Raw genomic sequence first — 11,051 nt, forward strand, 5'->3', positions numbered from 1 at the left:
GAAAAGAAAAGAAAAGAAAAAAAAAAGAAAAGAAAAGAAAAGAAAAGAAAAGAAAAGAAAAGAAAAGAAAAGAAAAGAAAAGAAAAGAAAAGAAAAGAAAAGAAAAGAAAAGAAAAGAAAAGAAAAGAAAAGAAAAAAAAAGAAAAGAAAAGAAAAGAAAAGAAAAGAAAAGAAAAGAAAAGAATTTTCTCCTAAAACTTGGGTTCTTTTCCATGCTGCTCAAACCGAGACTTCAGTGTTACGAGCTAAGCCAGATGAACGAGGAGACTGAACCCGCGAGCTCACGGCTTGTGCCCCTCAGCCCCGCAGCCCTGACAGCCGCGGGGGGCTCCGGGCCAGCGCCGCTCCCAGCTGGATGGCTGGCTGGCTGGATGGATGGCTGGATGGATGGCTAGATGGATGGCTGGATGGATGGCTGGATGGATGGCTGGCTGGAAGGGCGGAGCGCTGCTGTTCGCGTCACGGCCCCGCCGGGAGCCCGCCTGAGGCCTGCCCCGGGCGCTGCCGCCGCTCTGCGTCACGGCCCCGCTCCGCGCCGGCTCCCGGGCGGCGGCGGAAGCGGCGGGGAAGGCGAGGCGGGAGGGCGGCGTTGAAGCAGCGGCGGGGCCGGGCCGGGCCGATGGAGCCGGGCGGCGAGAGCGGCTGCTGGTTCCTGTACTACGCGTACGGCAGCAACCTGCTGCGGGAGCGGCTGCTGCTGCGCAACCCCTCGGCCGCGCTCTGCGCCCTGGCGCGCCTGCAGGTGCGTGAGGGGGCGGCTGGCGGGGCCGCGGGGGGGCTGAGGGAGCCCGGCGCTCCTGCAAGGAGCCCGCGGGTCCCCGAGGAGCCGCACGTCCCCGCGGCTGCCTGCGGTCCGGTGCTGCAGGCCGTCCGTCCCTCCCACTGAGGCGGCCCCAGCACGGATCAGGCGGGGGGTCTCGTCAAGATGAGCGTGCCGGGTTCTGTACCGTGGTGCCCAGTGGCAGGACACGGAGCGATGGACGTAAACTAAAAGGGAAGCTTCACCGCAGCATGAGGAGTAACTTCTTTACGTGGAGGGAGGCAGAGCACTGAACACGCTGCCCAGGGAGGTTCTGGAGTCTCCCTCTCTGGAGACATTCCAAATCCTCCTGGGCGCGTTCCTGTGCCACCTGCTTGAGGTGACCCTGCCTTGGCAGGAGGGGTTGGACAGATGATCTCGGGAGGTCCCTTCCAACCCTGGCTATCCTGTGCTTCTTGACCCAGGACCTGCCACCGGGGCTGCCCGCAGCTGAAGGAATGTTTGTGGTAGTCCCACTGCTGCGGGGTTATGTGACAGGACTTAACCTTCCAGGCTGCCCGCCATGACCCACGGCCCGTGTGTAAAGCACTACGGACTTTGAAATGTAAAGTAGCAGGAAGCGATTCTTTACTGTGAGGGTGGTGAGGCATTGGAGCAGGTTGCCCAGAGAAGTTGCGGATGCCCCATCCCAGGAAATGTTCAATGTCAGGTTGGATGGGGCTTTGAGCAAACCAGTCTAGTGGGAGATGTCCCCGGTACAGGCGAGGAGCTCTGCCTGCTCTGTGTGACAGGCAGATGGGAGCTTTCACCCGGCTCTGCACATCTGCAGCTGACATCTTCATACACCCCACAGGGCAGTTCTCTCCTTGCCAGGGTTGTTAAATACCATTGTATCAGCTTGGCTTTAGTGTAGGCTTGAAACACCAGCTTGTGGTCATTAAAGCTGTTGATGTACAGATCTGTGCAGCTGGAAGGATGCTTGGAGAAGCAGAGCATCAATTGACACTACTTAAAGATGACTTGAAGGTTCTCTTGGGGTAACTGGCAGGGAATTATCTATGTTAGAGTGTATGAAGAGGCCTGCTCCTGTAAAGTGTGAGGAGCTTACAGCTAGCCCTCTACATGCTGAGATCCCCTCCTGCTGAACCTTGCAGGATCAGCAGGGAGAAAGGCACAAGTAGTGTGTGCTTATCTTTGACTAAAAGCAAGCTTCTTCAGCTCTCCCGGCTCTCAGGTCAATATCCAGGTTAGCCAGTAAGCACCTCTTGCCCCACTGCAGGTTGGCTGCCTTCTCTAGCTGGCCTTTGACCGATTGCTATGTTCCCTGCTGACACCGCGTGGCTTCACTCCTTTGCTTCCAGCTGGAAAATCGTCAATGCTAGGGAGTGAGGGGCTGCAGGAAGGTTGGAGCCGATTTCCTATTAATTGCTTTGTGATAGTGCCACTTGGGCTTAAAAAAGGAGAAACAGCCTGCAAACAGAGTGCTTTGGATCCTAAACTAAAGTAAAAACTTCAGTGAAACTTAAGCTAAACTTCCCTCTAATTTTACTTTTTGAAGCTTTGTTAATCTTCAGCCAAAAGCTGTTAAGAAATGGGATGTGTAATAAGCACAGAAAGAATCTTATTACACTGATACTTAGAAGGACCAAAGACCAATTTCTTGACCCAAAAAAGTATCTACTGTGTTTTTTCCCATCTTCCCAGCAGTGCCTGATGCAGCTGCACACACGGTGTAACTTAGAGTTTCCTGCTCCCAGAACCAGAGCGATCTGTGCTGTTTCTGTGTGATCTCTGTTGCTGTTTTTGGGTGGTTCCTGATCATTTTATGCAGCCCCTTGCAGCTATTCAGTGCAGGTCACGTCCATGAAAATATAGCTGGAGGAATAAAGTAAAAATTGGTGGGGTTTTTTTCCCCTTTTTCTTTTTTTTTTCTTTTTCTTCTTTCAAATGAGACTGCAGTGAGAGTAGTTGATTCTATACAGGATTTCCTTGGGGCTGTCCTGCAATTACTTGTCCTCATCTGTAACTTCAGTCTGCGACTCAGGTGGACTTTTGTGCAAGTAACTTGGTGCACCCAAGTAAACATTTTCCTAGTGAAATTGCTTAAATCGGGGACATTTTATGGGGCAGGGAGATGACTCTGTTGATGGAGTAAACAGTGTGGCTTTGCCAGGCTGCTGTCACTTATGCACACGCACACACAAATTGATAGGTGTTCTGTGTGTATGCCTCCAACTGCTTCATTTTATTTTTTTTGCAACCTTTTTCCTATATCTATTAGGACATATTACAAGAGAATGATGTGTCTCAGAGGGAATATTAATGTGTACGTGTGTATGTTTCAAAACAAAATCATCAAAATTTAGATTCTAGAAGGTGGTTGTAAGACATACACATAGCTGTGGGGCTGCATAGGTTTGGGTTTTATTTTTGTTGTTGTTAAGCAGGTAGTCTTCCTTAAAGCTTGGTTTGGATTATGGGGGGCAGGAGGGGGTGGTTCCCTTCTGTACTGCTAGGGAAGGATCCACAAATTGGTTAATAAGTAGGATACTGAGTGTATTGAGTCAGGCGAGAAATTACACTGATACCATTCAACAACCCATTATTCTCTTTTTCCTATATACTGATATTTGATATTGTTTGTAAGACAAAGTGGTATTTGTTTCCTAAAAGAATGTTTTGACTTGCAAAAACCTGAATAAGCCCACTGAAGGAGACATATGCCTTGACTTAAAAATACCCAAGAATGTTCCAGATGAGTGATGAGATGGCACAAAACGTTGTAGAATACAAGGGATGGTATTTTATAAGTGAGTAGTCTTATTAGTGCATGAGGACAGGACCCAAAGCTCACCATCTTGTAGACTTCTTTGCCTTTACTGTTTTCCTGGATCCTGCCATAGTAGCATTTAAGTCTTATCACAAAAACCTGCAAAGGATTTGGCACCAGGTAGGTGGCACCTGTCTGTTCTTCCTCCTGTGTCTCTGACTGTACGTGCGCTACTGTCCTTTGGCTGCCCCTTTCACGTCAAGAATAGCCAAAGGCCCTAATTGCAAGGGGAAATTGATTCTCTGCCTTGCTTTCATTTGCAGGATTTTAAGCTGGAGTTTGGCCATCATCAAGGCAGGACAAGTTCTGTCTGGCATGGAGGTACAGCTACCATTGCTCAGAGCCCTGGAGACGAGGTGTGGGGAATAGTGTGGAAAATGAACACTAGCAATCTGAGTTCACTGGATAAGTAGGTGACTTAACTTCTGCTGTCTTCTACTACTTTAGAGAACTACTGAAAATTAGCTAATTTTTGGTAAAGAACTGTGTGGAAGCTGTGTGGTGGAATCAAGAAGATGCTTTTGATTTTAATATGTGAATTCTATTTCACAGTATGTGTATTGACTTCTGACACTTCTGTGATTAAAATAGCTCTGTTTTCAAGCTAAAGCTACTTTAGGAGTATTTTAACAATCTGTGAACCTTGATTTGAAGTCAATAGGTCATGCTGCTTTTTTTTTTTTTTTTAACCTGTCTTCCCAATTTTCTGTCTCTCTTAAGATTCTAATATCTGAGGCAGATATTAGAATAGCCTATGGTGTTTTTCCCATTACTTTAGGAAGAATTTCCTTTGAGACTGACAACAATGTCTGCCTGTATACATCTGTAGACTCCAGTTGTAGCAGAAAAGGAAGGGATAAGGACAAGACTGCACAAGAGAGATCTTTAATTCAGACAAAGGGACCTTCTGAGGAAGTTATTTGACATCTCTTCTCTTCCAAGGATGTAAATTTTTGTGAGCTTGAGGAACATCCAAGCAGAGAGCTGGGGTGTTATAGTTTCTCCCTTTGAATGGGAGAGCCTGACTACACCTTTACAGTGTATGGTGTGGAATGTTCTACCCGTGCCTGGTAATTAAGAGACATTCAAGGAACCCTGAGCAAGTTGCTCCTAGGCTGAAGTCTAAAAGACCACCTGGTTAAACAAAGCAATGAATAGCATGACTTCTTGCAGGGCCTACGACAGGGCTTAGAATGTAATCTCCAAAACTTTGCCTGCTGCCATGTGCTTGTCGGAGCTTTTGAGATGTGCCTGCACAGCGTGGTGCTTCTGGTACACATGGATTGTTTGTTCAGAGCAGTTCATCACAGACAATTCCAGTAGAAATCTGGGCTAGTAAAAACAAGGGAGCAGGGCATAATAAACCCAGTGAAAGCACTACCTCAATACTGTTCTCCTGCCTCTGGTACTGCTGCAATTCAGTGTGTAAACATGTCCTTGAAATCCTGGCAGTGAAACTTGGTTCTAATATGGTTTCTTTTGCCTATGGTGAAGATGAAATACAACAGAAACTGTTGCCCAAGTTCTGTTAGCACCTTACGGTAATGGCCACTCTTGAGCACTCTTGTCCTGGCTGGGAGTGTTAGCCTCAAGCAAGAGGGCATGGGCATCTGGTTGGCATGCTTGTGCTTGGGGACAGCTTCACACGTCCCTGCTTTATTATCTCCTGAGTTCCTCTGCTCTTGCTTACAGTAGCACTTAAACATCCTAACCCCCTTCTGCTGACCTTTACTTAAAACTCCTGATTGACCATGCTTTCCTGAAGCATAAACTTCCTAAATATGATGATCCTGTCTGACAGCATCTGCTTTTGTGTTTCCCCTCCATGGGGACCGTATTTTGTACTTTGACTTTCATAAGTGTTTACACACTGTTTACAGTTGACATAGTGTAGGATTGCAGATCCCTGGTATTTGTTTGATAGGGGATAAATTTCAATGCTTGCTAAGGTACTAGAGACTTGGGTGCTGTAACACCGCCAAAATCTGCAGCATGGACACCAGCACCACAGATTATTTTTCCCAGTTGCCTCATTGATGCCACGAAGGTGAACTGGAAGTGGGATGTGTTCTTGGCTTTTATAATCATAGTCAACACTGCTCTTCTAAGAATCACTCCTAACCCACTCAAATGAGCTTACAGGTGTTCCTGCTGAAGGTCTTGGGATCCTTTGGCTGTGTGCAAGATGATATATTTGTAGGTTCTCCACCGAGTTATTTCCTGAAATTACCATGTATCCAAAAAGAAAATGCTCACCTTTTTTTTTTTTATCCCTCCTAATCTGGGTAAAGTAGTCTGTGCTTTGTTATCCAGAAGCAGAGGAGGGAATGTGTAATTGGGGCTGCATGTGACTAGTTGAAACACTAACAAAACAATGTAATATATAGAAAACCAATACAGGTGGGAACCTTTTGCTTAGATGGCAGAACTCTTTGGCTTCAAATTCATTTTCTTTGCTCTCTCAGCCACCTCTATGAGTTTTTTTTTGTCCTCTGTACTTCCCAAATCTGTAAGTTACAGACTAAATAATGAATTTGTCTCACAGAGTCTAGCAATGGATGTTACTAAACAGTTTTCTTGCTCTCATACAACCACATAACCTATTTTTAGTCTGCTGGCCTTAAATCTGCAATTAGCTTCCAGTCTGTACTTGCACTTAACCTAGTTACTCACCCGGCATGGCCCACATTCTGTACGTTAAATAACTTGAAATGGTAGCAAGCCTTTGAGAAAAAGATGAGTTGTCAAATTTATATTGGACAAGCAGTGTTCAAATCATGTTATGACTTGTAGCTAAAGTACATCTAAAGTTAATTGTGCTATACAGTCTCTTGTGTTGCTTAAGCTTCTCATTTACTTCTTACTGTTTCCTCAGATTTTTATTGGTGGCTAAATGCCAGAGGTTGAGGACAATAAGTAGCCTTGGTTTTGAGTCTTTGTTTTTTGAAGCATAATTTTGCTAGTTAAAAAAAAAAAAATAGTTTTTTTTTGCCCCGACCTAGCTCATTACTGCTCTGTATGTCTTGTGCAAGTTAAAAGGTGCCTTGAATTATTCATTGGAAAGTGCATTGCACAAGTTGTGAAAGTTTCCCCTTACTAAAAGGTAACACAATGGACAAGATAAGACTTTGCAATTGCTTCTTTATCTGAGTGGCAGCTAAGGAACATGTGTCTGGCTCATTAATTCTGATAATCTTGCTTGTGTTTCTCTTTCAGACTACCTGTCTTCCACAGTAATTAGTTTAGGAATGTTCTCTTTCTGACTTTGCAGGTTAATCACAAGTCATCATTTCTTACAGAGCTGAAATGATAAAAGTGAATGCTGCTTCTGTAAAAACATATTTTCTTATATGAAACAAGTTTGCACAAAAAGCACTGGAGTATGTTTTGCTTCATTTGCTTTTCTTTAAGTATTTTAAAGCACAGACCAGTGTCCTGCCTTGAGTTCTGTTGTAATAAATCCATATGTTTAATTGCATGGTTGGTTTCAAAGATGGATTGGATAATTGACATGAAAGGAATATATGTCTTTTACAGGCAAGAGGGAGTTGAGGATGGCATTTATGTCCCAATAGAAGTCAATGTCCACACGCAAGCAGGAAAGGTACTGACCTGTCGAAGCTACCAGATGAAGGACTATGTCTCTGGTCCCCCTTCTCCACAGTATAAAAAGGTAGGTGTTGCAGCACTTTAATTTTGGAAGAGTGTACAGAAGTTTATAATGCAGTACTTCTGTGCTATTTAATAAGTACTTTAATTACAGTGCATGGAAGGCATGACTGCTGTAATGATGCTCACAGGAGATTGCTAACTCTTACAGGCCTGTTAAATCAGCTTGGGGTTTTTGGTGTAGTTATACGTTACAGGAAGCCCCTGTTTAATTTGGGAATTAGCTGTGATTGGCACAAGGTTTTCTGGAGGATGTTGTTCACATATATGCGGCAAATCTCTGTTTGAAAAATTAATGTACTCCACTGAAAGAACAGAGGGAAGCTTCTGTGGGGAAAATACAGCACCTGGCTTGTAGTTTCCAGGACTATGTGGATTATCCTTACTGTCTTGGGAAGTTCTTGCTATCAGGACAGCATGCAGCTGTCACCTTTTACCAGACACATCACCAGTACATCACAGGGCTCCAGCAGCATTGCAGAGCTCTGCAGGGTTCCCCCTTGATGGCTGGTGAGGCAGAAGTGTTTCAACACTGTTCTGCAACACTGACTCTGCAGAGACACATGATCCAGTCATGCAGCAGGCCTGACCTGCTTAGCCTGTGAGGTCTGGGCAGGCCCAGGCTGGGTGGTGTGGCTGTGTGTCTGAGCGCTGCAGCTCTAGTGCTGCTACGCAGACATCACTGCAGCTGGCTTTTCCTACCTGAAGTGCAGAAACCAGGAGTGAGCCTGTTAAATCCCAAGTGTGCCGCCTTCTCCAAACTGAGGAACTCGCTCCTGTGAGTTGACTTCCAGGAGCACAGCTAAGGCCAGCTGCTGTGGGACTGCTGAAGAGAGAGCTTGTTTAGAAAGTAGGCTTTGCTTTTCCACAAACCTCTTCCCTGCCAACCCACCTCGTGGCAAGGCAGATCTTTAGGGCTTTTCAGGGAGCTAATACATAGTCTGCTGCTGTGTGTCAGCTCTCATTGGTATGCTGAAAGTGCAGGCAACTTTATCATTCCCTCCTGGTCCTGTCAGGAGCAGTTGTTAGTTCTGTTCTTCTCCTGTGCCCCTAGGTTGTTTGGGTTTTTTTGTTTGGTTTTTTGGGGTTTTTTTAGTTAATTTAACCGGGCAGGAGAGCTAAAAATCTAAAAGATGACTGCATTAGCACACAGTGATTGAACTACATCCATCTACTGTTATGTACTTTTTGTGACAAAATTCATTCTTCCTAGACACCTTATCCTTGAAATGCATGTCGTTAAATGCATGAAAGCATATTTAGATGTTAATTTCTATATGCAACCTTGCTGGTGTCTCCTTCAAGCTGTGTTCCTACAACTTCCTCTTCTCCTCTCAATGTCACATCTTTTCTTCTGCACCAATACTTCAGTTTATTTTATGTATGGAAGGAAAGCTGCAGTAACAAACTAAGGAATCTGTGCTTTTTCACTGAGTTAAGTGTCTGTTTCTGTTATTCCTGTACTCTGTCTAGGTACTCATTGTTGTCCTTTGGACAGCTTAGTTTTAAAAATAACCACTTTTTAAATTTTCAGCCAACTTTAGTGTCACACCTGAGTGAGAAGCAGCATTTATTATTGAAGTTATCATCCTGTCTGGAAAAAAGAATGGAATAACTGAATAACAGCTTAATTAGAGAGTCTTGTGCACTTCAGTAACACATCAGAATCTCAGGGGTAGTTAAAAGCCTTTTCAGAGTAATTTTGTTCACGCTGTTCTGGTCTCCCAGAAGCCTTTGGCTAACCTTAGGTACAAATAGCGCTATTTGAAATAAATTCTCTGGGTAACGTAAATGGTTCCTCCTACTCAAATGATTGTTTGGAGGAGTCTGTCCTTTCTATTACTGAAGGCTTTTTTTTTCCTTCCATTTTAATTATAGGTTATCTGCATGGGTGCGAAACAGAATGGCTTGCCAACTGATTATCAGGAGAAATTAGAAGCTATTGAAACTAATAACTATGCAGGACCGGTGCCAATCATGGAAGAGATTGAAGCTGCTATTAAAGCAGAGAAAATAAATTCTGCATAGAATGCCTCTTCATTTTCTTGGCCTCTCACCTTGATTTAGATACCTCTCCTCACTGTACTGATCAGCAGTTTCTTTATTTATCAAGAGAAGTTTGCTGTGCACCTACAGTAAACCATTAGACATAACTTGCAGTCTGAAGACACACTGACGTTGGTAACTTCTTTTTGTGTGTATAGTTTGACTAAATGCTGAAGTACATGCTGCAAGTACATTGCAGATTTAGAAATTATCTTTCTGTAATTGTCATGCAGTGCTACATGTAAATTTGTACTTCATCTCCAGTTTATTGACCTTTTTAAAAGAAGAAGGCCATCTTCATGAATTTTGGCACCTGTTGCCTTCTGAGGAATAAGGGCTGCAGGATCAGGTCATGTGTTTGTAAAAGTTATGTGTATACATGATTACATTTCTTAGATGCAAAGTAAACTCAAACCTCTAAGGCTAAACCTTTTTCTCTGCTACTTCTCTTCATGATTTAAAGCCCAACCTATCTGATGCTATAGAGTTCCTGTTCCTGTTTTATAGTTAATAAAAAGTAGCACTTTTTAAACTCCTTCCATGTTTTAAAGCGTAAGTCCAAAAGGCTGCCTGGACCTGAAAACAACATTCAGCAAAGCATCTCATTCAAACCATGATAGCTTCCTTCCTTTCAATGTCTAGGGAAAGTCATAGGTGAACTGGTTAGCTATAACCAAGAGATTTTTAAAGAATTCATTTTTGTTTGGTATTTCCAAGGGGGTTTTTAAATTACCTTTTTGACTGGCTTGTTTGCCTATCTAGGCCTTGGTCCAGTGAAATCAGAAAGTTTACTTTGATTCCTAGCACATTTATTGTGTGGGTTTTTTTGCCTGTTAAACCCTAAATGAACAGACTTGGCCTCTTGGTTTTTGTGGGGTTTTTTTGTTTTGTTTTTTTTTTCTCCCCACAGTTTGGCAATCCAATGCAAAACTGGAAGCTTTTGTAACATATAGAGTATTTATTTTCGTGGTACTTTGCAACCCCTGCAGTTTGTCTATGGGGGATGAGGAAAAATTGACAACCTGGAAGATGTCAAATCGCTGAGATTTGGCTTATCTTCTCTACAGTGTATTTTTTTCTCTTGATGTACAGAGAGGTGTAAGATATAATTGATGTCACTGTGTGACTGCTTAGATAAATGACAAAATAACAGACTGCCCATGTCGTCTTCTCTGTATAAAATCTTTTATGTAAACTTCTGCCAAGTACGTGTAGCTGCTGTCCTGATGTAATATGCCTGTTTCCAGAGTTGGGCACGGTGACTGCTGTAAAACATGGTACTTTCCGTATTAGCACTGTCTAGTTTGAGTAAATAAAATTGTGATTACCAAACCTCTGCCATGCCTGTTCAGTGTGCACTCCTCAAGAATATCACAGAGTCACAGATTGTTAAGGTTGGAAGGGACCTCTGGGTCACCTCGAGCAGATGACACAGGAACACATCCAGGTTGGTTTGGAATTTTTCTGCAGAGGGAGATTCCACGACCTCCCTGTGCAGAGTGCGTTGCTGATGTAAATAAAAGTTGGTGATGTGGGAATGCAGCTGATGCCTCCCTTGGCTGTTTGTGGGTTTTTTTTAATGGATGTAAAGTCAGTAGGGAGCACAAAACTATGCGTGAAGCACTCCTCTGCATCAGCACCACTTCTTTTGACCTACCCTTAACTTGCACCTTTGGGCTTTTCAGCCTTTAAATGGGTGAAGAAAACAGAAGTAATATCCTGGCAGTATCCTTGCGCGGGGGTAGC

At 43.9% G+C, this 11,051-nt stretch overlaps 1 protein-coding gene across 1 annotated transcript; it reads left to right on the forward strand.

The window, feature by feature from the left end:
- The first annotated feature begins 493 nt into the window (after positions 1–493).
- Positions 494–10,641, forward strand: GGCT (gamma-glutamylcyclotransferase). The gene is made up of 4 exons (XM_038129503.1): positions 494–742; positions 3,854–3,999; positions 7,128–7,263; positions 9,138–10,641. The coding sequence occupies exons 1-4, from the start codon at positions 620–622 to the stop codon at positions 9,285–9,287; spliced, it is 555 nt and encodes a 184-aa protein (XP_037985431.1). The 5' UTR covers positions 494–619; the 3' UTR covers positions 9,288–10,641.
- The last annotated feature ends 410 nt before the right edge of the window (positions 10,642–11,051 follow it).

Source organism: Motacilla alba, chromosome 2 (assembly GCF_015832195.1).
Source record: "Motacilla alba alba isolate MOTALB_02 chromosome 2, Motacilla_alba_V1.0_pri, whole genome shotgun sequence".
In the NCBI taxonomy this organism is placed as follows: Eukaryota; Metazoa; Chordata; class Aves; order Passeriformes; family Motacillidae; genus Motacilla; species Motacilla alba.